This window comes from Cyprinus carpio, chromosome B17 (assembly GCF_018340385.1).
Source record: "Cyprinus carpio isolate SPL01 chromosome B17, ASM1834038v1, whole genome shotgun sequence".
NCBI classification, from domain to species: Eukaryota; Metazoa; Chordata; class Actinopteri; order Cypriniformes; family Cyprinidae; genus Cyprinus; species Cyprinus carpio.
In genome coordinates, this window is record NC_056613.1 from 11891278 (window position 1) to 11918243 (window position 26966).

The following is a 26966-nucleotide window of genomic DNA, read 5'->3' on the forward strand; positions in this document are numbered from 1 at the left end:
TCCAATTAATGTGCTACTAGGTGTCTCAAAGTAAATCTAACATTTGATAATTTTTGGCATTTTTATAGTATATAAGAGAATATTTAACAGTACTTGTGCAGGGGAAAAAATATGTCCATCTTACAAAACAAGTACTTCAAAGTTTGTCCAGACAAACATTGAGTTCTCATGAAATTGGGCAGACCAAAAATGTATGTTTAACTGCCAAGGGAGTGCTTACAATATTGACCTTTTTGTGGTTCTTCCTCCTTCAGTAAATTAAAATAAGTCGCAAACACTATGTGTCCTTAATCCAGATCTGGAGCTGGTGATTTCAGTCAGCGCTCGTCATACAAATATACAAACAAAAATGGCATATCACTTTGAATCTAGGTTAACAGTTAATCATGACACATCAATTCCTGTTTGCTCTGAATGTGACCACAGGAAGAAGCTCTAAGCTGACAGTTTCTCCAGCAAGGGGCATTTAAAATGGCAAACTCCATCAGTGTCACACGGATGGATTGATTGACTGAACGCCGTGTCTACTGAGTTTTTCTACTGAGAATGTGTTTCTCTAATGCTTCTGAGGAACTGGACCTTTAAATCAGCACAGTCAGGAAAATTTGTCCTGATCCTCGCTCAAGGGCATGCAGCTGATAGGGGCCTCTCAGTAACTCTTTTGTACAGATCAACACCCCAACTGGGATTGTACTGACCAATCATACAGAGTCACTCCATCTTTGATAACAGAAGGTGTCATTACACCTATCAATAACAGCTAGACACGCAAACACACCAGACATGACATCAGCTGGTGTAACCGGAGAATTTATGGGTTAATCCTTAGAGATCACAAAAATGCATTCTTACGCACACACAACGTGCACCTGCAGCGCACCATATATTATATCAAACATCTACAACATCTGATAACATCATTCATAATTTATTTGTGATAACAGAACCACTAATGATGGGAAGGGAGAAACCTTCTCAATTAGTTCCCTAATAACAACATCCTGAGAAACAGTAATGCCTGGAGAACAAGTAAACGCACATAAACAAATTCACATTTCTGACTTATAAGTTTTGCGCATATGTGACATGGAGCTCATCAAGGATGCACCAGATGACGTCATACTGTCTTGGGTTTTATAAACTCCCCTACAGGTACAGACAACAGGACTCCTGTACACTGAATAGCTTATAATAAACCTTATATAGTTAGTTTAGACTCTTTTATTTCAAGTATTACTCAGCATTCAACAGTTAGCCATTGTGGGTTAATTCTGTTCTTTACACACATTGTATCTGACATTCCTCCCAATATTGGCAGACCTTTCATGACACAGCTACAGATAAAGATGGCAATTTCACTTTAAATAGAGCTAAGACATCCTGCTTTTGAGGACTGTTAAGATCTACATTTGGACAAAGGAGCTGGATAAGCATAATAGGCTGTCCTCTACACAATAACAGAAGGTGTTTGCTGAGGAAAGAACATTTCCCTGCATGAAAATGCCCTTTATATTGACTCACTGAATCAGTGCAAACCCAGCATTTATGTAAAATGTGCAATGGTCCAAAAAGTCAAAAGTATTTTGCATTTTAGTCATTTAATAAAAATAGTAATTGAATAAAAGTCATCAATTTTTTTTCTCAAATGAATTTTTTTTTCTCAGAAGAAATACATACATACATACAAACCATTTAAAAGTTTTAGATTTAGAGTTTTAGACAATATTTTTAATCAGAAAGGATACATTAAATGGAAGACAGTAAAAATTAATAATTTTTATATAAATGCTGTTAATATTAATAATAGGCCTGCTCATAAGCAACTAGTTAATAGTGAGAATTGGTCCCCTATACATAAGTGTGACCAAAATATTTCTTGAGCAGCAAATCAACATATTAAAATGACTTCTGATAGATCACGTGACACTGAAAACTGGAGTAATGGCTACTAAAAATTCAGCTTTGCCATCATAAGAAAATTTACAATTTAAAATATATTCAAATAGAAAACAGCAGTATGGGTAGCATTCCAAAAAACAAAACCCGAAAAAAAAAGTTCTCTCATCCTTTTCATTAATCATTTCAACTTTCACCAGAAGCATCACTATAATCACCAAGTCAATCTTTTTTTCATCCTGGTGACGCACAAAACAGCCTTCCAAAATACAGAAATACAGCAAATCTACTGATTCGTCATCCCATATTTAATATCACAGTATATTAAAACCAGACTATGTAATTCAAGTTTCTGGCAGTTTTGTCCACAAACACAATAGGGATGTAATGATTAACCGTGAGCCGGTTGAAAATTGATTCAAATAACAAACAACTAAAAAATTATGAGAAGCAAAACAAATCGAAATTAAATTAGAGGTAAAATTCCAACTAGGGATGTCAAATTTCGATTATTTCCATGATCGATCGTCATTTAAATTAACGATCAATTAATCGATTAATCGTTAACCATAATGCTGCAAAATGCTCTATTGCAGGCACGCAGTCACCGGCATGACAGGATGTGAAAGCCCCACACACACACACACACACACAATGCTTTCTCACTTGAATTAAAGGGGTTTTAGTTAAAATGCTAGTAGCAGGATTATAAAATGAATAGATGTGATTAAGATCATTTGATAAAATGAAGAGAGCGCGCCATACTTTTGAGGTAATTTTAGTTTGTTGACTGTTTTCTATCCCGCACGGAGACCGCTGAACGCGCCTCTTTAAATTATTTTGTGGTGCTCGTGTTGTATTTTAAAACACAACTGCAATGTTTTCAAATGACATTATGGTATTTAAAATAAAATTATCCCAAACAGAACTGTGGCCCGCGTGTGGCTGCGCTGCGCAGTAAGTGAACTACATCGGCGCTGCTGCAGCAAAACACTGTTGCTCACATTAATTTGATCCTGCTGGATTCTGTCCTATAAAATGTAGGTAGGCCTATTTGTTTTTTAAAATCCGGCATATAGTGCATTAGATAGTGACAGTGCATGTGTGCAGACGAGGACGAGCGAGCGCGGCTTTGGCTAGATTTATTTGGAGGTTATTGCTCATGTCTCATTCGGCACAAATCCAAATGTTTCCATATTTGCAATGTATTTGAATATTAAACTATTATTTATAATGTTAACTAGGCTTGTACGCATTCGCAAGTAGACGGAAAAGATCATCCTCTTCATATGAGCAAAAACCTCCTTGGCATAACAGCAGAGTGAACCGGTATACTACGGTCTATTTAAACTGACCAGTGTAACCTTTTAAATGTTTAGTTGACTATTTTATTTTGATAATGAACAGACTGCGACGTAAGTTTGGGCTCCGGCGCGATCGAATACGTGTGCAGCAGGCTCCGGCGCGATCGAAACAACTGAGACATAAAAAAAAAAAAAAAAAAAAAAAAACTTTTCCGCAAAAGTGTTTACTTTCATTTGTGCACACTCACAATAAAAACAGAAGATTTGTGCTCTTGTAAAATAAAGCAAACAAACAGAATGCATTGCCATTCTTTTTTTTTCCATGAACTTATGGAGCGCAGCCACACTTCTGTTTTAAATCCGTTATCTTAATTATTTAAGACGGATATATTTCGCATATTTAAAAAAAAAAAATATATATATTTTTATTTTGGGCCTATTACTTATATAGGCTATACATTTTCCTTAAAGCATCATATTTTGTCCCAGGGCTTGAGAACCTGTGCACTAGTTAGGTCCATGCAGAAACTAGTGAGCGATGGCGTCACCGTTTAGTGACATCACTGAATGCGCGTGGAAAAACGTATTTTCAGTGTGGGTCACAGCGCCTATTAATCGCTGTTTTGAATCCAGCAATTATTTATTTACAAATTATAAGCTCTGATTATGACAAGTGTGGTATAAAAGCTTTGTTTATTAGAGGAATAATAGGAAAATGTTAGATCGCGACCATGCCTCTGGATGCGCTCGAGCCCATAGCCTTCATTTACGCGGCTTTGTTCTGGTTTGCCGGTTAGTCACTAATTTCCACAAATTCAATAACATACAGGTATTGTTTCTTTTCCTAGATCTTCACAGTCGTCTAATTTCGCAGATTTATTTTATTATCTTTCACTTTTAATCACTGTTTTCGCATCTCTTACTGTGGTAAACATGGGAAGGGAAATTAAAGATTTCATGAATTAGGAATTCGTTCGATTTATTAGTTTGTTCCCTTATTTAGTTAAATCATGGGTTATTTAGGGAACAAAAATTAATGAAACATGGACAATTGCCACAAATTAATAAGTCGTAGGAACGAATTAACAAGTAACGTTAATAGGACAGCCTTTCTGTCCTGTGTCCTGCAGCCCTGCAAAGCGCATGATATGCTTTTTATGTTGAAGAACTTTTGTTGTTTCTATTTTAATGTAGGCTACTTTAAAAGTTTAAATCACGTTAAAAGCTTAATTTGTACATTGTGAATGAATGATGATTTTATATACCGTCACTCACAGCGCTCGCACGTGTTCTGCGCATGAGCCGCACGCAGCCCAACATTAAAGCGGTTAACCGACCATCGACAGCCTTAATCGATTGCATCTCTTATCGACAATTAATCGATCATCGATTAATCGTTGACATCCCTAGTTTATATGAATGTATGTTTGAGGGGAACTTCCTGTCTTTAGAAATGTTTAGATGGTATTTTTATTTTCATCTTGCCTCTGTATAATGCATATTAAAGTTCATAAGTGCAGCGCTGCTTTGTTTACAGCGGAAACCAAAGAAACCCTTTAAGCGCCACCTGCTGGCAGAGAGTGAATCTGCGTCTCGTGCAGCTCGTCTGCTGTTTCTGTTTCATGATAGATTCTGATTCTGTAATTGATTTTTTATGTGTAGTTTCACAAAACTGAAGTCAAACCATTGTGTTTTTGTTTCAAATTTTCGAAATTATACAATCTAATTTAGATAAAAACTACTCATGTTGCATGTATGCAGCATCTTTGTTTGGATCATGATTAAATGCAATGGTTGCCTCTCATTTTAAATGGAAAGAGCACAGACAAAGCCTTATTTTGTTTATATAAAGAGATTTCTTTTATCTGTGTTACTTATTTATTTGATTTGGGGCTTGTTTTAAAATGTCAATTTAGTTTTGATATTTACATTTACATTTAAATTTTGTTATTTAGCAGACGCGTTTGTCCAAAGCGACTTACAAATAGAGACAACAGAAGCAATCAAAACCAACAAAAAAATCAATAATATGCAAGTGCTATATTAGTATATTATTATAGTGTTATATTTCAATTTCAAAAAGAAACGTGCAGCATTTTGTCCAAGCAATAATAAAAGGAAACATTTCATTTATAATTTGTCTTAAATCTTATTTTGTTAAAAATTAACAATTGTGAAATCGAATCGTGAAATCAAAATCATGAATCGAATCATGAGTTGAGTGAATCGTTACATCCCTAATACACAAGCACGCACACATTTGTCCTGTTCTGAACACCTCCTCCGTCTGTGACACTTTCATCCCACACAGAGACGACTGAATCGGATTGTGGCCTGCCCGCTTGTTTTGTCCCTGGGCCATGCTGTCTGCTTTTTAAACAAAGTTCCCACTCACACACTTGTTTAAAAGAGAATATTGTCAGCTCCTTAACGTCACCTCCCACGTGACAAATTAAACAGTAAGTACTTTTCATCTCAGCCCTAAAACAAACACCGAGGCGGTAAAACATGACTAGTGCATGAGTGCTGTATCCATCCACACACATAAAGAGGAAAAATCTTATCTCAAACACCAATGAAGTGATTCCGCCTTTTTGGAAGATGCCAATACTGAGAAAATGAGTGTGTCATTTAATGTCTCACATCATTGAGAAGTTCTTTTCCTGTGGGTAATGTAAAGCGTTTAGCTTCAGTAAGTTTGCTGCTGACTGTGCTTGTGTGCTGTGATGACTAGAACTCTTTAGTTCTGCAGCACGCGTCCTTATGGTGTATACCAGAGGGCACAGCATCAATGCCAGGATGATGAATCCATAGGAACGAGAGAAACGTTATGAAAAGAAGACTAAACTCTCTGTACTAGTATATTGAGACACTCTAATCAATAGTTAAGTGCATGTGATGTTTAACAGAGAGTGCAGTGATCTAATTCACCGCTCACAAACCCAGCTGTGTGGGGTCAAAGTTCAAATGCACCATTTGAACAGATGCAGATTAAATTCATCACACTGTTTGTGCCTTCTACAGAAACTACAATTAACTTAATGGATAAAAATCACAGTGTGGTGCTCAATGCTGTGTTTGACTTTGTGATTTGCACATTATGTTCATATTGATTGTACACAGACACAGTATGTCAACAAAAACAAGCAAAAAATGACCATTGTGTGCACCTGCTGACTTACAAAGACAATGCTAAACCTAAAGAATCTACAACACTTAAAAAAAATCCAGTCAAAGCAAACACACTCGCTGAGATGTCTTAATGTTTACTGGCAAACAAACGTTTTAGGTGTGCCAAGTAATGCGGAGTAATAGAGCCGTGAGGTGTAGGTGGATGAATCCTGCAAGCAATCAATCCACAGCTTGGTTGAACGGCGGCTTAGTCACAGACCTTATATTTTTCTCGGCTAAAAACAGGAAGTAACAAAACTCTCTTTGTTGTTGTCAATTTTAACGGTCAGGGATATGAACACACTAAAGGAAATCGTGATTGAATGAGGAAGATGGCCTCCATGTCCAGTTTTACCCTGGGATAATGAAGCACACTTGCTGTTCTTTCGACACATGACTCTACCTATCAGCTCAGTTATTGCAGTGCCACAATACTTCTGTCTGTTCACTTTTCACAACACCATTCAGACATGGACACACACTACCGGTTTCACAACCTCGAGACTCTTCGTGTGCAGTCAAAGCAATGCTCAGATAATAGCTTGAGAGATATCTTTTACAGATAATTACACTTTTCAACTTGATAACGGGTCTAATGATAAATGCCACCATTTGTCTCTAAATAAAATTATCAAACAACGATAAATTACTTAATGTGTTGTTTTAAGGCCTTTCATTCTACAGTGAGACTTTTCACCAAAAATAATTGGTATCAGCATAAAAAACAGATCTAGCTGAACACTGTCCAACATCACAGCTGAAAAATAACAATGCAGGGAATGAAATTTGGGATCTTCTGAAATCATTTATCTACAAGACACCTAACTTTGACTGTTCTGCCAAAGCTGAAGACATTCACTTTTATACCCGAGAGCCCACATGAACTTCAGGCAAGGGACAGAAGAGAAGTACAGCAGTAAGACACTGAGACATTACCTTATTTTGTAGTTAGGTAAAGTGTGTTTCTTCTTGACAACTCTCTTGAGCTGATTGACTATGATGGAGGTGAGCTGGGGCAGAGGACGGCCCTCAAACTGAGACTTCACCTCGAAGTCTATGAGCGGGTCCTCCAGGAAGGAGAAGGACCAGTGCGTGAAAGGCATGCGGGTGAACTGCAGCTTCAGGCGGCCTGCCACTCGGGTCATCTTCACGAACAGATAAGCCGATTTCCCGAATACCAAATCGACATCGATGGCCAGATGAAAGCCGCCGTTATATTCTAAATCAACCTCGAAATTGAGCTCTTCTGGCATGTTGTCTTCAGTGAGAGCCACCGGCTTCATGAGTCTGGCTGTTTTGAAGACGGGCACCGAGTTGCCCAGAGAGATATCCCGCAGACTGAGCCCCTCCAGCAGACGCCCGGCGGTCTTGGTCTGGAGGAGCTCCTCAAACTCTACCTTGATCTTTTTGGTGATCCAGTGCCTGACGACTGGGGTGTCTCGGAGCTCGCGGAATAAGAACAGAAATATGGCATTGAGGAAATCGCATGTCTCTGCTTTGGAGGTTTGCTGAGGGTCGCTCAATGAAGGCGGTGGCGAGGACGGCTGCTGTTTAGGGCTGCTGCCGGGGACGGTGGTCTCTTGCTGCTTGGGAGAAGCGGCCTCTGGTTGTTTGGAGGCAGACGCTGTGATATCTGATTGTTGCTGCGTTGATTCGGCTTGTTGGTTGCTAAAGTAATCCTTCAGTGCGGGATCAGGAACTGCTTTGACATATTGAACTGTCCTAGCGATAGGCTCGGGGCTCCTCCGGTACAACAGTAAGAGCTGCAGAAGGAGCGTGACGATGGCCCCGGAGAAGGCAGAAATTAATATCAGGTATATCATTTTCGGATCCCCCGCTGCGGCGTGCGGGTTAAAGTGTACTCATGTTCCGCTGTCAACGCGATTAAACAAAAGCGAGTTCCACCTGGCCGCTCACAAAGCTGCCATATCATCTGCGCCTTTACTGGGCTTCGGAAACAGACGCTGATTGGTGGAACGTAACATCGCGTCAACGCGCTGGAAGTCCTGCGTCATGACGGCATCTGCCAGCAAGCGACCGAATGTCTGCGATCGCGACAAATAATACATTAAAATTATCACAAGAAACGTACTAGAATGTTGTATCCTGAATATTGATTATTTCTTGCGTATTTTTATTTTATTTTAAGACAATCAAACCATTTTTTCATTAGTTTTTCCAGAAAATAGCCTATATGCAATAATTATGTTTTGAACTGAAAAATATACATTTTTAACTTAATGAAAATTCTGATATAATGCAAAGGACGTGAGAAAAAAAACATAAATTTATTCAATATGAAGTTCCATACATTAAATCAAACAATGTGGCTCCAAACCATTTTTATTTAATAAATTAATGTGAAATGTTTTGCATTGTAGGCTATATTGATCACTGAAGTAGCACCATTTTCTACTACAATTTTTAGAGGTTATTATTTCCTCTCTGGAACCTTTATTAGACCTATTATTATTAAAATGTACTGCTTATATAATTTATCAAGTTAAAAAGTTGCATATTATTATGGAACATTTTGCATTGTGTTGCTTATGATAATATACAGGTGCATCTCAATAAATTAGAATGTCGTGGAAAAGTTCATTTATTTCAGTAATTCAACTCAAATGGTGAAACTTGTGTATTAAATAAATTCAATGCACACAGACTGAAGTAGTTTAAGTTTTTGGTTTTTTTTAATTGTGATGATTTTGGCTCACATTTAACAAAAAAAACCACCAATTCACTATCTTAACAAATTAGAATACTTCATAAGACCAATAAAAAAAACATTTTTAGTGAATTGTTGGCCTTCTGAAAAGTATGTTCATTTACTGTACATGTACTCAATACTTGGTAGGAGCTCCTTTTGCTTTAATTACTGCCTCACGGCGTGGCATGGAGGTGATCAGTTTGTGGCACTGCTGAGGTGGTATGGAAGCCCAGGTTTCTTCTACAACAGCCTCCTTCTCATCATCATCATTTTTTCTCCTCTTTCTCATCACCTCCCTACAAAAAATACATATTCTCTATGGGGTTCAGGTCTGGTGAGTTTGCTGGCCAGTCAAGCACAACAACACCATGTCATTTAACCAACTTTCAGTGTGGGCAGGTGCCAAATCCTGCTGGAAAAATGAAATCAGCATCTTCAAAAAGCTGGTCAGCAGAAGGAAGCATGAAATGCTCCAAAATGTTTGGTAAACGGGTGCAGTGACTTTGGTTTTCAAAAAACCCAATGGACCACCACCAGTAGATGACATTTCACCCCAAATCATCACAGACTGTGGAAACTTAACACTGGACTTAAAGTAACTTGTTACAACTTGTCCCACTTATTTAATTAATTGTAGTGCTATACAGTATGGTTACCTGTTGTCAGAATGGCTGAGCGGTCTAAAGTACCAAACGCAAAGTTTTGACCTTCTCAGGTTATGAGACTTCTGGTTTCCAAATGGAGATGTGGATTCAAATCCCACTTCTAACAAGTGTCTTTTATAGTGAAATAAAAATACCTTTTATGCTTATTTTTTAAATATGATTTAAGCAGTATGTGTTCTCTAACTGAGACATTTTCAGTTTTTAATATATTATGTTAACAAATTATTTCAAAATAAATATTTTAAAATTCCTACGTAGCATTTAAATGAAACAGTTTGCGTACAGTCAGAATGGCCGAGCGGTCTAAGGCGCCAGACTCAAGGTTTCGACCTTCTCAGGTGATGAGGCTTCTGGTCTCCGAATGGAGGCGTGGGTTCAAATCCCACTTCTGACAAGAACCTTTTACAGTGACAGAACTTGAAGTACAGACGAGGTTTATTCACGCAGAACGTCGTGTGCTAGAGCAATGTCAAATCTACAACAGCTCAAAAGCAGTCACGTCTCACTGTCACGATTTTCAAGTAAAAAAAAAAAAAATGTTAGTCAGATTAGTGATTTGCTTTATGTGCAGCGTCAGACGAGTAGGAGTCCAGTTTCAGTCATTTTAGCGGCAGAACGCCTGAAATACATATTGGATTTATTCACCTCGTACACAGTAGTGTAGTTATTTATTATTTGTTAAAGATTACAACAGCATGGCATTGGCAAATACAGAAAGAAGCACATTGCGATCGATCAGTGATAGATTGCTTTAGTCTCCCGTCGCAAGACAGTCAGAACGATGTGAAGGAGCGATTGCTTTGTCTGTAGTTTATGTTCTGACGTTTGTTGCTCAGTGCAGCTCGACTTTGGTCCGAAACATAAAATAATGGCCCAGCCTCCACCAAAACCATGGGAAAGGCGGATCTCTGGAACCATGACTGCACCACTAAACTATCGGTTCGTAAAAATTCGTCTTATTTTGGTCAGAATGTCCAAAAGGCGAAGTGTATGAACGCTAGCAAGCCTGTTAGGTGTCAAGTACTTGTATATGCAAAATATGTTTACTTGACAAATCGGTATGTGGTTGTTAAATTAATAAGTATGTTCATAAGTTTGTATTAACGCGAAACTGAGAAAAATACCGTCCAGGTGTGTTAACACTTTTACTTGCTAACGAGTTAAGCTTGGCTCGTGCTCGTGCACGTCAAGTGTTTGTATGCGAGTGTCAAAGTTCACTCCAGTCTTTTACTGTTAAATATACATTTATTTGAACTTTCAACGGTGTTATTATTATTATTATTTATCTTATGTATATACTGTGTTTCATCTGACTCTGTTTTTTTTATATATATGTTTATCTAGCTCAGCTGACTTTGGATCAGTATCACAAAGTGGGCCATCAGTGTCTGTTCCTCCGGTTCTAAAACGTGTGGCACCACCCATCCCTCCAAGACCCGTTCAACAGGCATACCGCCCTACATATAGCTCATTTCCCTCCACATACAGCCCTTATGGGAGCTCCATTTATGGGGGCTACAGCCCCTACAGCTACAGTGGTTATGGAGTTGGAGGGGGCCTGGGTTATAACCGCTATAACCTAACGGACGACATCCCACCCAGCCGCTTTGTCCAGCAGGCAGAGGAGAGCAGCCGTGGAGCATTTCAGTCCATTGAAAGCATTGTCCATGCTTTCTCGTCGGTCAGCATGATGATGGATGCTACTTTCTCTGCCGTCTACAACAGCTTCCGTGCTGTTCTTGATGTGGCCAATCACTTCTCCCGCTTGCGCATACATTTCACAAAAGTGCTGTCTGCTTTCGCCTTGGTTAGGACCCTTAGATACCTATATCGCAGGCTGCAGAGGCTGCTGGGGTTGCGTCAGGATTCAGAGGTGGATGACTTGTGGGCAGACAGCACTGCTTCCTCCATGGTGTCTGCTTCAGGAACCAGAGGAGCAGGGATAGATGACCCCAGAGCGAATTCTGTCAAATCATGGCCCATTTTCTTGTTTCTTGCTGTAGTTTTTGGAGGGCCGTATTTGATCTGGAAGCTTTTGCGGTCTGCTGAGGGTCCTGAGGAAAATGGTGAGACATTTTTCTCCCTTCCGGATCCGTATGTTCTCATCTTAAAACTGCACACACTCTTTTCACCATTTTTGGTCTGACATGAGACTAATTAAAGAAAACCAAGGATACCTTTGCTTTATTGTTCACCATTTATTGTTTATTTGTTTGTGACAGTGGTGAAAGTTTTAGAGACCACTATTATGCCGAATATATATGATTGCTATTTATTTTTTGTATTAATGTGGGTCTATAGGATCAGTTTTGAGAACACTACCATACCAAGATTGGGGTCAGTAAGTAAAACTTTTATTCAGCAAGGATGCATTTATTATGACTGTTAAGACATTTATATTATGCTACAAAAGATTTCTGTTTTAAATAATTAAGATAAATAAATGAAATTAATTAGTTAAATAAAAATAGCTTTTCATTCATCAGAGAATCCTTAAAAACTGTATAACAGTTTCCACAATTATATCAAGCAGTGATAATTACAAAATAACTGTAACTGTTTACAACATTGATAATATGATTAAATGTTTCTTGAGCAGCAAATCAGCATATTAGAATCATTTCTGAAGGATCATGTGACGCTGAAGGCTTAAAATTTAGCTTTACCATCACAAGAATCATTTTTAAATATTAAAATAGAAAGCAGATATTGTAATATTAATAAATGGTAATTATTTTTGTTGCAATATTACTGTATTTTTTTATCAAATAAATTCAAAATATTATAATCAATTACAAAACAAAATTTTTACATTTTATCATTCAGAAATGCACATCTTTAGCAGCAGCCTATAGAAAATACTGTGTGACCTAAGTATGTTTGTGCTAGATGGAAGTTCTGAAGCATGTGTCTGTGTTGTATTTTATAGCCACTAACTGGGCAAGTGGGGAGGACGACCATGTGGTAGCACGAGCTGAGTATGACTTCACAGCTGCATCTGAAGAAGAGATCTCTCTACAGGCTGGGGACATGCTTAATCTTGCCCCTAAAGGTAAAAGAACAAGAAAAATTCAGAACATAAGTGTACTTAAACACTCTGACGTGCATAAAAACACTAGCTAGTGTGGCAACTTCTCATAATATTTTAAATTTGACTGATATCAAGCATATTCATACCATGTACCTTTTGTCCTAGGTATTATAAACACTGACTTACAGCTTGTACTCAGTGTATTTCACTCTAATTTTCAGAACAACAGCCCAGGGTGCGTGGCTGGCTCTTAGCCAGCGTGGATGGGCAGACCACTGGCCTTGTACCTGCCAACTACGTCAAAGTGTTGGGCCGGAGGAAAGGCAGAAAGCATGCAGAATTAGAGAGGATGGCACAGGCCCAGCAGGCCGCACAGAACCTTCCTGCACCGCAAACTGCTCTGGCTACAGCTTCTGTTCCCAACTCCAGACTGCCGGTCCCTGCCACATCAGTTCCAGATGAGCTGCTGGAGTCTGTTTATGATGAAACACATGACCTTCACGCTGCCCTGGAGGTGCAGCCTTCCACAAACAACAACAGTGATACTACAGTGATAACCTCAGAAAAGATGGGCTTATGAATAATTTGTATGTGCGGGAAAGTGTGTGTCTTGGTAGGACAAAAAAGTGTATCCTTCATTAGAATGTATCACCCCCTTTATAACTTAGTGCAACATCTAAAAAAGGTGAGGAACAAATGAAAAACGAGGTGTTGTGGAGGGGAGGTCATTTTCCTTTATAATGTATGAACTAAATTCCACAAATTTCAGTAGATTGTTAGGCTCAAAGCCATTACCGATATTTGTTCACATTTTCTTTCTTCAACAAAAATATTTGGTATTTTAACATGATAGTTTCTTCGATTGTGTTAACTCTTTCCCCGCCATTGACGATGTTATCTCGTCATTTAGAAGACAACGCTTCCCCACCATTGACGAGTTTTTACGGCTTTTTGTGTTTTCACTGTTATACACTTGGGGGCGCTGTTACACACCTTCTGAATGAGTACAAAACCTCCTGAACAAAAACACACATGAATAGGATGGAAAAACTATCTCTTATGTAAACAGATGCATATGATAAATAATGTGATCATCAGCAATAGACAGCATATAAATGAAAACTGCATAATGTTACGGAGTAAAGTGATGATCCAGGAAGCGGTATATGGCTGTGCAAGCTTTGGAGGTGTTGAAAGAAGCAATTTACTGGATTTATGCTTTGATAATCATACTGAATATTATCCAGATGTAGTTTTTGATAAAAATGTGATTTTTTTTTTTTTCACCTTTTTGCTCAAAGTTATACATTTTTATGAAACCTACCTATATTCAAGTGTTGATGAAAAAAAGAATGCTTTAAGCTAGAAATTATTATTATTATTATTATTTTTTTGTTTAAAAGTAGAGGCTTTGATCTTTATTTTGGTATATTGCATATTCAAATATTCGTACAGCAAAATATACTGTAGGCCATCAAATTTTAGTGAAAATCATCAAAATGGCGCTGGCAGTGCTATCAACTTTTTTCAAAAATGCTGGTGGGGAAAGAGTTAATGAGTCATTAATTTATTTTGAATAATGGATTTAGTTTGATTTGATCAAACTCGCATTAAGCATAAAATGTTACAAATATGTTGTTATTCAAGCATACACAGTTAATGCATCTGATTAGTTTAAATTGTGAGTTCTCATATCAATCTAAATTTATAATGCAGTGTTTATCACAAATTTATCCTAATGTATGAGTTTTAGATTACTGTTCATCTTTCTGCAATGTGAATGTTTTAAGTTGTGTTGCATCAAGGATTAGTTTGTGCATTTATCTGGTTTCAGGCTTGTTTGTTTTTTCATACCACTAACACAATGTGCAATTATGTAAATACGAGCAATTATTTTGCCAGTAAATGCTTAAAAATGTATCTCCTGTCATTTATAATGTTCCTGCATTTTCAATATTACAGAAAATTACTGATTGTCATGCTCACTAAGGCTGCATTTATTTATTAAAAAATTTAAATGTAGAACAAAAATGATAAAGTCAGCAGTCATATTTGATGAAAAGAACTCAAAACGTCCCCTTTTATTTTTCTATATTTTTAGAGCTGTAGTGTGCCGACATTCTCTTTTTTAGGTTATTTTTGTCCGACCACCCACTTTGAGCAATTTGCTAGTGATGTTTGTAAAAATAGTAATAAAAACAGACATTTTATGTCTATTCTAATTCTATTCTTAAAAAAACACTTGTCCCTTTTAGACTTGCACTCTATTCATTTGCTGCTTGTTTTCTTTAAAAAAAAACTAACTAGCTTTCTAATCTTTTTGTATTCTATCTGTTTTCATTTATTGTACAATTAACAAAAGCAAAAAAGACCTCTAACACTAGCTTGCTCTAGTCTTTTTCTATTCTATCTGTTTTCTTTTTATTTATTATATTATTTAAAAAGCCCTTGCTATGTGTACTGCATTAAGCTAACTGAGACTTGTTATAGCACATATATCATTGCTCTTTTGATGATTTTGATTGCTTCTATTGTCCTCATGGATAAAAGCGTCTGCTAAATGACTAAATGTAAATGTTATGTAAATGTGTGTGCTTTTGATTTGTGTTTGCTGAAAAAAAATCCTACTAACATCAAAGTTTAAAACGGTATATGCACAAGTTTAATCCATGGCTGCATCTTTGTCTAAAAATAAGCGTTTAGTGTGTCAGCATATCTACAGTGCTATTTGTCTTTAAGCAGTTTCATTGACTTGATTATAGAGACTAAATGCAATTTGTGTTTGTCTGGGCCCCATATTAAAATAGAATCCCATCAGTCAAATGGAATGTTTGGGATGTTGCCTGGCAACGGGGACGCGGCGCGCACCTGCTGCACTGCGGCACCGGAAATAGAGAGCAGAGCACAGCGGCTGAGCAGGGGGTGTGGAGATTATCCTCTGACACGCGTCGCCTTCAGTCGTTTTTGTCCGTTTCCTCTTTCAGGCTTGGGTCGGCAAGCTTGGGCATCCCGTCACATCGCAGCAGACAGTGGAGAGAGGAGGGACACTGCAGCGCGAGCATCATTGTGATGGCACACGCGCTCCGAGCTCCGTGCTTGAGATCTCTGGCATTTTAACAAGAGGAGAGAGACGGATGTGGGTAGTCATGCCCACCAAATCTGCGAATTGCACGCTTAGTATTTGTTTGTATCATTATTTGTATATGCTGTGTGGATGTGAACTTAACTTGTTTCCCCGGATAAAATCAAAGTAAGCCACAGCATCTCTGTTGATGTTACTCAAATCCAGCCCTTTATCAGCACCGCTCAGCTGGAATGAAAGAAGAGCATTGTTACCAGAGGAAACAGCGCATAAATCTGGAACAGGGTAAACTGATTGTGTGTGTATTAGCTTAGCATTTCACAGGGTGATTCGACACAAAACGTGGGGAGTGCCACGATCTGTGATTTATTATGCTAGCTAAGCATTTTTACAGCTGCGCCCAATGACGGTATATCGTCTTAGCATTGTTAGTTTTTGATGTATCTCAGCTCATAAAATCACTTTACCAGATAAAATGCGACAGCTGTCATTCTCTCAGTTTGTCCCTTGTTTCTCTAAGATTCAATACAAAGGGACGGTAGAGATCTAGTCGATGCTAATTGTCAAGGTTAATCTTAAAATATAAACCTTTTTTTTTTTTTTTTTTTACAGTAGATGATAGTTTTCTATCTTTTTCGCAGAAATGAATCGTCTGTGCTCTGTTAATAATAACTTTCCATATGATAACAACCTCCTGGTGCTGGACATGGTCCTGAGCTCACTATGGGCTTCATCTCAGCCAATCAACTGGGAGAATGTTGCCAAGTTGGTCCCAGGGTTCACACCTAAAGAGGTAAGAGAAATGAGGACCAGTCAAGTTGTAATTTAGTAAAAAAAAAAAATGCTAAAGTGTGAAAAAATATATATTTGTGTTTATGTAGAATGCCTGTGAATTTAACCTTTATTCTACAACTTTAATAAAAATATTTAATATAAAAATCCAAAATATATTTAAAATATAATAAATATACTGTAATAAAATATTTAATATTACAACAATAATATTGTACATCACATAATGCTGTCAAACACGGTGCATACATTTGATTAGTTTTAACACCCACACTTTTTTCACACAAAGATCCAGAAGTTTCTCAGCAAATGTTTAACTCGTTCAGCTTCACCTCATATATTTTTATAGTGTGCGCAAAGGTTTGAAGAGTTAAAGACTACAGGCAGTTTCCCTCATGTTGATGACCAGTGTAACCCGCTGACCGGCGCAGTGAGCTCTCCATCAGAACCCTTTTCCACCTACATCAAATCCAATTTATTGGACAATACCATAGATACAGGGGAACCACTATCCAATCAGGACACTCTCTCCGAGTCAGGTGAGTCAGTGGGTGGGGTCTGGATAAAAATGTCCAATCTGTCATTTAATGCTGGATTACACTTTAGTATACTGAATTAGATTATATATTCAGGCCTCACTGTGATCTCTACTGGTCATGGAGCCTCTGCAGAGAGTGAGATTGCAGATCCTGCCAAGAAGACTGAGAAAACAGAAGGGAATAAAATGTGAGGCACATTCACACCAGTCAGGCCATCAATGAATCGTCTTCTGCTAATAATGACTATATTTTTGGTTTTATTTCATTTTGCATAGCCCCAACATGGTAATCCACGTTTGTGATGAGGCAAAGAACCTGAAGCAGGACTTTGTGTGTCCAAGGAACCTTCTGGTAGAAGAGATGCGTTACTTTGAAGAGTATCTTTCAGTGGACCCACAGCGCTGGGACGAGGTGGACATTTCTGTCCACTGTGACGTCCAGATCTTCGACTGGCTCATGAACTACGTCAAGAGTCACAACACTGAACATTCGCATGGAAAACACATGGACAAACCCAAACTGGGTAATTGTCTTTTGGTAACTATTTAAGATGTTCTGTGTGCGTTTACTGTTGTGTTTATAATTTTCTATAATCAAAGATACCATCAGAGGTGTTGTGTAATGTGTGTTCTCTGACCTGGCTGAATGGTGTTTGTAAGTGGTGGATGGTGTTTCATGTGTTTGTAAACGGTTATGCATTGGCTGTGAGTTTGATGTTTCGCTGTTTGTGATGTTGTCGGTTATGTTATGTGGTGTTTGGTTGCAGAGCACAGCAATGTCATCTCAATCCTGATCTCCTCCGAGTTCTTGAAGATGGAAACTTTAGTAAGTGTCGTGAGGGGTGACAATGTTTTGGGTAATGTAGTAAGTGTTCTCTGAGCTGGGTGACCTTTAAGTTATAGTGCATGATGCATGATGGCTGTTTCATCATTTGTGTTTGTCTATACACTGCCCAGACAAGCACTAATGAGACAAACATTTGTAATTTTGAGAAAAGACCTGGTGAATTTTAATGGCTTTTTGTGCTTGGAGAAAATGATCAATAATCAGATCGTTGTTATTATTATCCAAAAACTTGTCTGAGCAGTGTGCAGAAAGCATGTTGATTTATCTCATCAGAAGTTATTCATTCAATTGTTAAATGGGCTTCAAGGGTTTGATTATCATTGTGCTTTGTGGATCTGAGTTGAGGAGTGTATCCAGTATTGTCACCAACATATGAGTGCCATCATAGCAACACCATGCAATATGAGCTGCATCAACAACAACCTGGCTGGACGCATCGCTGATCTGTTCAGCCACCATGAGGCAGATGACCTCAAGGACAAAAAAGACAAATTCAAAAGGTGAGAGGAGCACACACATGAAACAGAAACATAATTATGTAAAGGTGGGGGTGGATATTTATTGGCTATAACAGTCTCTTGTGCTCACCAAGACTGGATTTATTTGCATTTGTTTGACCAATACCATTAAAGCTGTAATATTGTGAAATATTAGAATAACTTGCAAAGCTGCATTTTCGGAATATAGAAAGATACTTCTCTTTATTGTTGCTTTCGATCAATTTAGTTCATTCTTGCTAAAAGCATCCATTTAAAAAAAAAAAAGAATCTTACTGACCCAAACTTTCGAATGGTAGTGTACAGATAATATAATTTTTAATACAATAATGTTCATATAAGATACATACAAGTATTCCACTATTTTATTAGTGATGATTTGTACTTTCTCACCAGTAAACTGTTTCAGAAGAAGATCGAGAGATTATTTGATCATGGTTATCAGAATCACGATTCCCCTGGTAATGCGTCTACTCTGTACAGGTGAGAGACTTTTGCATTGCAGTGCAAGATATAGCATGATTTATTATTGTATAGACATGCAGTGGAAGTATTATAAATGATTCTTCTGATGCAATAAAGTGGATTTCAGTGTAGTAATTTAATGTTGTGGTTCTTTCTTCAGATGTGGACTTTGCCTTAAGCTTTTAACCAAAGAAACTGAGAGAAAAATCCCGTGTGTTCCAAACAAAATCAATATAGATGTCCGAGGAAACATTGTATTCACTCACACCAGGTTATATAAGACAAAAGTATTTAAAACACCCTATCATTGAAGATTTATGTTCTAAATGCCTACTATATATTCCAGCCTTATACACTCTCACACACACATGTACACATATACGATGACATGTTGGTAATTGTGGTGTCTCTATAGACATAAGGCCTGGGAGGTACATGAGTTTGTGAATGGGCTTTATGAAGAGTTGAAGTCCTGGGTACTGGTCTACTGGAGGATCTGGGGCACAATCAACTTCCTTACCTGTTCACGCTGCAAACAGGTAAACAAATGTGTACTTCACAAATCATAATTAAAGATTTTAGTACAGGGCAGCAAGATTTAAAAAAATTATTCACACAAAAATAAAAATTTGCTTAAAATGTACTCATCAAAAGTACCTCAGACCATCCAAGATGCAAATGAGTTCATTTGGAACAGATTTGGAGAAATTTAGCATTACATCACTTGCTTACCACTGGATCCTCTAAGTGAATGGGTGCCGTCAGAATGAGTTCAAACTGGATAAAAACATCACAATAATCCTTCTGAATAATTCAGTCATCTATATGACACCAAGCCATCAATTACATCTAAAGACTCATCTTTAAAAAAACATCTAAAGACTCATCTTTTTCGCCTGCACTTAACCAACTAAGACTAGTACTTGCCTTTTCTTTTTCTTGTCTATCATATTTATAAAAAAAAAAAAAAAACACCTGGCTACGTGTTCTGTACTAGACTAAACTGAGACTTGTCATAGCACTTGTATACCGTTGTTGTTGTTCTCACTTGAACAATTGTTTCTACTGACTCATTTGTAAGTTGCTTGCCTGCTAAATGATTAAATGTTTCTAATTTTTGTGAAGTGAAAAGCTGTCTATCATATCCATCATAAAAAAAAAAAAAATTCCTGGCTACGTGTTCATATTTGTTCCCCATTAAAGCAATATTATACTGTTTTGGACTGTTTTCAGTTTTAAAAGGTGCTTGATCTATGCATATTTCTCTCCTGATTCAGATGAGACAACATTTTCATTGGAGAAAGCAATATTATGGAGAGGACTATCCATAATAGCTGGATTCAACAACAAAAAAAAACATCTTAATGATGAATTTATTTGTTACAACCACAGCCTTTTGCTTCATATGTTAAATGATGGACTCAATTAATATGAAACATTAATAAGCAATCTAATTAATACCTCAAAAATTCACTGCTGAAGATACATTAGTGAGCAAGTGATGTAATTTCTCCAAATCTGTTCTTATGAAGAAACAAACTCATATATATGTTAAATGGCATGAGGTTAGTACACTAACAGCAAATTTTCATTTTTGGGTGAATTATTTCTTTAATTATGGACATCAAGTATGTATAGATATTGATTGGTTGGCTGCCACCTTGAGTAATTTAAAAATAAAAATGGGAAATAAGTGCATGTTGGATTGTCTTGGCAGGCATTCCTGTGTACAGATTTGGGTCAGTGTAAGTACCACCCAGAGGCAGTTGTGTATCCTGGCCTTGGGGCAGATCATAGATGGCACGGCATTGGTCTTTACCCCTGCTGCAACCAGAAGGTCCTGAGATTCGATCCCTCCTCCATGCCCAAGGTTTGTGTTGTTGCTTTAGAATATGTTCTCTTAAAGTCAGATGACCTTTGAACCTGTCTGCCTTTTCACCATGAATGCCTGTGTGTGTCTGTGTAGGGCTGTAAAATAAGAGACCACATTGTGAGTGCAGCAGATGGTGGTGACTGTGGCGATCACAATGTAAACTCAACCCAGACCAGAATACTCAATGACCTGCTGCTACACAGAGAGGCTGTGTGTGTGCCAGAGAGGTCAGACTATAGTAACTTCCTTTAGAAAAAATGATTGGTTCTTGGTTGCATGCCATGTTTGATTAATTTGATGCTTTGCCTAGTGTTGTGTTCAGGTCTTTTGACAATGTTTTGTGTTCTAATCCATTTTGTTTAGCTGTAGCTCTGAGGACCCTTCTGCAGGCAGTGAACGTGTGCCAGGATGTGATGTAATGCTGGAGCCAGGGGTGCTTATAGCTCACAGACCCAAGGAAACCACAGCTGTGAGACATTTTTTTATTTTACTTCTTTTATTATTTTTGTGTGTGATTTTATATATGTGAACATTTTCTTTTTTTATTCAGACATCAACAACATACATTACAGGTTTGCAATTTAACAGTTAAACAGTGTTTGATTTCAGTTTTTTTAAATTACTCCAGTGTCACATGATCCTTCAGAAATCTTGAGACATTTTTTTATTTTATTTCTTTTATTATTTTTGTGTGTGATTTTATATATGTGAACATTTTCTTTTTTTATTCAGACATCAACAACATACATTACAGGTTTGCAATTTAACAGTTAAACAGTGTTTGATTTCAGTTTTTTTAAATTACTCCAGTGTCACATGATCCTTCAGAAATCTTTCTAGTATACTGATTTGATGCTGATTTGTATTTGTATTTTTTAATTGATTTGGATTTGATGCTGTATTTTTGATCAAAATAAATGCAGCCTTGGTAAGCATAAGAGAATTCTTTCAAACATATTAAAAAATCCTAATTCAAATCGGGAGAGTACAATCAAAAATGAACACAACAAGGCAATAAAAAAACAAAAAACAACAACAATGACGAAAACATCTATTGTGACATCTATCGTGTACATAACATAAATCATAAGCAAAATTTCCTTTCCAAGATCTTTCCTGCTTTATTGTATAATATATTGTTAAAATGTGATAATTGTGAGATAACATTTAAAAATAATTTCACATTGTGAGATATGAAGTTGCAATTGTAAGAAATGCATTATGACATTCACGTTGAGATATTAAGTCACAGCTACAAAATACATTTTCCATTGTGAGATAAATTTGCATTATTATAATATAAAATTACATTCTAAGATATTAAGTCATAATTGTGAGACATAAAGTAAGATTTTTTTTATTATTATTATTATTATTGTCCTCGGTGGAATCAGGATTAAATTTATTTTGATGGATGCATCGGTTTAAATTTTTTAATCTAAACTTGTTTGCTCAAATTATAAACACCTTTTTTTTTTTGCAGTTTTCACTGTTAAAAAACTGGAGTCTTCAACTGGTAAGAAGCAAGATCCTCAAATATTAAATTTCCTATATACCTACACTGACAAACACACCTGAAATGTTGCTTTGACCTTTTGCAGCGGCAGCAGTCTCTGCTGTCTGAAGATGAGGAGTACACTACAGGGTCAGAGGTCACAGAGGATGAAGTCGGGGATGAAGAAGACACATCAAAAAAACAAGGTGGACTAAAATGTTACACATTAGTGAAAAAAAAATCGCCAGATAATCTTTAATAGGCAGTACCTCATTATGGTCAAAAGGTGGCAGTCATGTACAATTTCAACGAGACTGACCTTAAAGCTGGGTTTGTGACTTTTATGTACATAGCTGCAAAGAAGGCAAGAAAATCTGGAAAACCTTTGAGAAGACAAGCGTCCTCCCCCAGTTTCCAACGTAAGGAGAAATCTGGAGAAAAGGCAAATTCATTAAATCCATAATTTCTTAAATTTTTTAATCAATTCAAATCAACCAAAACAACTTAAAAAATTTAAAACATTTTCTTTAGAAAACTCTGGTCTGGTTTAGTTGTTGTTGTATGTCACTTTTCCCTATTCATTCATTCTGTTCTTTTGTTTTAAAGGCACCATCTCGAGACTCCACCCCATTCATGTAAGTGGTTCCGAAGACTTGCCGTTTTCTGTAGAAAAATAAGTGGCAAATTTCAAGGGATAGTTCACCCAAAAAAATGAAAAACTCTCATGTTGTTTTTCTTCTTTGGAAATCAAAAGAATGTATTTTGGTCCATATAGTGAAAGTCATTGGGGTCCAGTGTTGTTTTGGACCCCATTTACTTTAATAATACTGACAAAACAGTTAAAGATTTAAAAAAAATAATAATAATTTATACAAGTTTGGAATGACATGTGGGTGAGTAAATGATGACAGAATATAAATTTAAAACTATCACTTTGAAATACAAGAACTTTTAAGTCCATTGTTAATGTATTGTAGTATTGCTTTATTTTATTTTTGTATTAAATGTACTTGTTTGCTGCTTTAATTTACTTCCAAAGACATACTGTTTTCTGTATGAGTGATCTCGGTTTTTTTTTTAAACACTGTATCGTAATGGTTTCTCATGCCATGTGATTGAGAAGGGATTTCTACGCTTCTGAATGAGACATTTTCACATTTTTCTCTTTCTTCATCCTTTTTTCGCTCTTATCGTCAGCATCCAGAAGAATAAGTGGGATAGCAATCGCTCCATGAGGTACAATCAGGACGCACAGAGGGAGGAGGGTAGGTACCTTTTTCAGATCCTCTGACTGTAACAAAGATTCTTACAATTGCACAGCGGTAGAGCGAGTCTTATAATAAAAAGAGTTGTGATTTAAAACCACTCAAAAACCCTAGAAAATCTCACCAGAGAAAGTTAAATCCAGCCATCAGCATGCACATCTGCCAACTCTTTAGAAGACTAAATCACTGTTTTTGTTTTATAAACACGTTTGTATTCAAAGTAGGATTTAAACTGTAGCCTCGCCATTATTTAATGATTTGTAATGGTGATTAATCAATGGTATTAAATAATTTAGAGGCATTTTTGGCTGTGTTTCTGACACGGAAGCTTTCAAGGAGATTATGTGTAGATTTGCAGTGATCTTGATGGATGTCTATATGCTCAAACTCACTCTAGATCAGAGGAGAATGGAGGAGATTATAGCAAATCTCACTAAAATGCGCTTTGGTGATCAAGAGCAGACGAAGTTTAAAGACACAAAAGAGGTACAAAACATCTTTTCTCTTTTAGATAAACATGCTAAAGCACCATTAAGACTGTTCTGATTTGTTGCTGTTTTATTACCATCTTTTACAGCAGTATTCCTACATTGTACTCTAGTATTTTGCACCCATGTGTGTTTGTGTGGTTCCAGCCTGCAGGGGGGCTCTACTCGAGGCTGGAGGCCCCATTTAAGGCCTCCTCTCAGTCCAGCGGAAGACACGGCAGCTCAGAGAAAACCCTTAGGTATCACAGTCACCTCCAGCATGGAGGACACAAATGAGTGGAAGTGTTTCAAATTATGATTCATGATTTTAATGATGAGATTTGGAAGGATTAGAAACATGTTTGTTTTAGAGCACTTACTGAACTGGCTTGTCTGTTCTTGTCAGGCAAATTTAAAGGGATAGTTCACCCATAAATCTTTCTTCTTTGTAAATCAGAAGATATTTTAGTCCATTTAGTGAAAGTCAGTGAGGTCTAATGCTGTTTTGGACCCCATTGACTTTATTGTAAATACTTCAAAATATTGTTTTGTCTGTTTAACTCAAAAAAAGTTATTAAGGTTAGGAAATGATGACAGAATTCAAATGTTTAGGTGAATGATCCTTCATACTTTTAATGGAAGACCCAAAGCCCACTGCTTATATAATATTGCTTTACTTCATAAATGACTCGCTTGCAGCTTTAATTTTACCTTTTTACTTACTCCCTTTCTCCTATTCCCTCAGTTCCATTTTTAACCAGCACTTTGGTCTTTTTTTAGAGCGAAGACACGCTCGGGGCCATCGAGACCAACTTAGAGAAAATGTGGAGATAAGTGGATGTTTTATTGAAAAGGAGGAGTAAAAGAGCTTGCTGCTGTTTGACGAGGCAGAATAACCCATTGCTCTCTTCGGCCATCCTTTGCTCCACTCCTCACCCCCTCCTTCTCCCAAACTCCGTCCAGACACAGCAGGAATAGCATTAGAGTCTTTTCCGTTACAGTCCCGGGAGAAGAATGGATTGCTGGTGTGGTCACTGATGTCATAACTGTAGCTATAGAACATAAACAATGGACCTAATAAATCCATCAGTTGCACTGTAAACAATACATGCTTTTTGCAGCTAATGAATTGGTTGCACCCACTAATCTGTGTTACACTGGTACTGTTTATTTTGCACCTTTTGCTTTATCTCATCTCATGTCTAGCTCAGGATTCATCCCAGCCGCAGTGTTTTGTAATGTCCCTGCTTCATTCTAGCCGACTCAGGTGACCAGAGAAAGCTCATCACCGTGGTACTGACCCTGCACTTTAAGCCGTCTTAATGCAATGACTCAAACCTGTATAATACGCAAAGAAGCCAGTGGGTAAAGAGTGACGCTGATGAATAATACCTGTGAGGTCCATGATTATGTTGCACTGAAGCTATCACAACTGTGCCATTTGGACCAATGTGACATGAGGAAGAATACAGAAGCAGTAGAATAAAAATCATTTAAAATAAACCTGTCTTTTTTACTGCTAAGTTCTCATGAAATGAGATATTGCCTGGCCTTTGATTTGGAAAAATTCTGTTATGTAAATACACCGTCCTCTTTTACACAATTCCTTCATGCCTTTGAAAAAGGAAGGTATTAGTGGTTTATCTCATGATCGGTCAGTCATATCACTGAAGAGGATTTTCAGCACAACTGTCACCATGACAACAGGAAAGGGAAGTAGAACGTTCTGCATGTGTGGGGGGAGGCGGGGAACTTCGATGAGCTGGTCTGCCTTTTTTGGTGACAGTTGGCAGGTTGGGTTACAGTGCTGGGCCACCTGCCAGCCAAGAACACAAATGATCATGTGTTAATTCCCTCTGCTGGTGGGAACCAGATCCATCACAACCCCCACCATTCAATGCGACAGATATCTCTCTCTTTCCAAGAGTTGTCTCTCTCTTACTCTGAAAAGTTGACAGTTCTGAGGCAGCAGACTATTTGGTTCTAAATAGCACTCTGACTCAAAACAATTATTATTGGATTTCCTTTTGCCATTTTATTATTAAACTTCCAGTTAATTTCCATCTGTGTTTTGAACTCTTTAAATATGATACGGTTATATTAACACTACGTCTTTTATGCTTAACAAGGCTGCATTTATTTTAGCACAAATGCACTAAAATGGGAATACTATTAAATGTTACAATTTGAAAAACAGTTTTCTATTTTAATATTTTTAAAATGTAATTTATTCTTGGCAACGCTGAATTTTCAGCAGCCATTACTCCAGTCTTCAGTGTTACATGATTTTTCATTCTAATATTGAGAAATCTTGTTTGTTTTAACATATATCATCCTATATAAAGATCTCTAGAAATAATTTTTAAACAGTTTTAAACACTAATACTTCCTAATAAACTTTTATAAACTTTTAAACTATTATTAATTATTATTATTATTATTATTATTATTGATGAATAGAAAGCCCAGAAGAATAGCAGAATTGCAGATTTTCAATATGTCATGCAGATTCTTAATTAACTTTTAAGCATCAAGAAGGAAAATATCAAGCTGTATTAAAAAATTATACAGAAGATGCCAGGACTCTGAGCTAATCAAATTAGTTATAAGGAACAGAACGAGCAGCAGAGCGAGGGTAAAGGTGGATGGACAGTAGCTGCCCTCTTTCCCTCAGTACTTGGTCAAAGGTCATATCCTCATCATTCAATGCTCTTTTGTCTATTGTTATTTGTAACAAGTGCTTTGTTAGCAGTGGTGTTGTGCAGTTGTTTAGAATGGCATGAATTTGTTTTCTTTAGAGAATGAAAGTACTATGCTAACCATTTTGGATGAAGGTATTATATAATCTTTCTGTTGCTAAAATACACC

General features: G+C 37.1%; 3 protein-coding genes and 1 non-coding gene across 6 annotated transcripts in view; 3 read left to right on the plus strand and 1 right to left on the minus strand.

Moving 5' to 3' along the window:
• LOC109100568 (PDZ domain-containing protein 8-like) overlaps positions 1 to 8386 on the minus strand; it is a 39071-nt gene extending 30685 nt beyond the window's left edge. Inside the window, 1 exon segment of the mRNA XM_019114005.2 lies at positions 7308 to 8386. Within this exon segment, the coding sequence (XP_018969550.2) occupies positions 7308 to 8194 (887 nt within the window). The 5' untranslated portion in view covers positions 8195 to 8386.
• Positions 8387 to 10030: 1644 nt separating this feature from the next.
• trnal-caa lies at positions 10031 to 10140 on the plus strand. Its single transcript has 2 exons — positions 10031 to 10068; positions 10095 to 10140. It is a non-coding gene; the product is annotated as a tRNA-Leu (tRNA).
• Positions 10141 to 10337: 197 nt separating this feature from the next.
• Positions 10338 to 13789, plus strand: LOC109104723 (peroxisomal membrane protein PEX13-like). Of its 2 annotated transcripts, XM_042742242.1 has the most exons (5): positions 10338 to 10685; positions 11091 to 11812; positions 12048 to 12083; positions 12676 to 12798; positions 12999 to 13789. In XM_042742242.1, the coding sequence occupies exons 1-5, from the start codon at positions 10615 to 10617 to the stop codon at positions 13355 to 13357; spliced, it is 1311 nt and encodes a 436-aa protein (XP_042598176.1). In that variant the 5' UTR covers positions 10338 to 10614; the 3' UTR covers positions 13358 to 13789. The 2 variants fall into 2 exon arrangements, with proteins under 2 accessions (XP_042598176.1, XP_018973551.1); XM_019118006.2 differs by lacking the exon at positions 12048 to 12083 and having other exon boundaries at positions 10344 to 10685.
• Positions 13790 to 15730: 1941 nt separating this feature from the next.
• LOC109104725 (uncharacterized protein KIAA1841 homolog) lies at positions 15731 to 25621 on the plus strand. Of its 2 annotated transcripts, XM_042742244.1 has the most exons (22): positions 15773 to 15913; positions 16067 to 16144; positions 16501 to 16652; positions 17001 to 17190; positions 17284 to 17377; positions 17466 to 17713; positions 17957 to 18014; positions 18375 to 18536; positions 18930 to 19016; positions 19159 to 19269; positions 19414 to 19537; positions 20716 to 20868; positions 20965 to 21098; positions 21235 to 21340; positions 22355 to 22387; positions 22473 to 22572; positions 22720 to 22808; positions 22973 to 23001; positions 23564 to 23631; positions 24029 to 24117; positions 24267 to 24358; positions 24879 to 25621. In XM_042742244.1, exons 2-22 carry the CDS (start codon positions 16093 to 16095, stop codon positions 24913 to 24915), a joined length of 2208 nt encoding a protein of 735 aa, XP_042598178.1. In that variant the 5' UTR covers positions 15773 to 15913; positions 16067 to 16092; the 3' UTR covers positions 24916 to 25621. The 2 variants fall into 2 exon arrangements, with proteins under 2 accessions (XP_042598177.1, XP_042598178.1); XM_042742243.1 differs by having other exon boundaries at positions 15731 to 16144.
• The last annotated feature ends 1345 nt before the right edge of the window (positions 25622 to 26966 follow it).

What these genes read in the sequence shown, in the direction of transcription:
- LOC109104723 (XM_042742242.1), top strand. Translation starts at nt 10,615, where the DNA reads ATGGCCCAGCCTCCACCAAAACCATGGGAAAGGCGGATCTCTGGAACC. An exon ending in ACTGCACCACTAAACTATCG is followed by an intron (nt 10,686 to 11,090) that starts GTTCGTAAAAAT and finishes ATGTTTATCTAG; the next exon opens with CTCAGCTGACTTTGGATCAG. An exon ending in ACTACCATACCAAGATTGGG is followed by an intron (nt 12,084 to 12,675) that starts GTCAGTAAGTAA and finishes TGTATTTTATAG; the next exon opens with CCACTAACTGGGCAAGTGGG.
- LOC109104725 (XM_042742243.1), top strand. Translation starts at nt 16,093, where the DNA reads ATGAAAGAAGAGCATTGTTACCAGAGGAAACAGCGCATAAATCTGGAA. An exon ending in GGACACTCTCTCCGAGTCAG is followed by an intron (nt 17,191 to 17,283) that starts GTGAGTCAGTGG and finishes TTATATATTCAG; the next exon opens with GCCTCACTGTGATCTCTACT. An exon ending in AATGCGTCTACTCTGTACAG is followed by an intron (nt 19,017 to 19,158) that starts GTGAGAGACTTT and finishes TTCTTTCTTCAG; the next exon opens with ATGTGGACTTTGCCTTAAGC.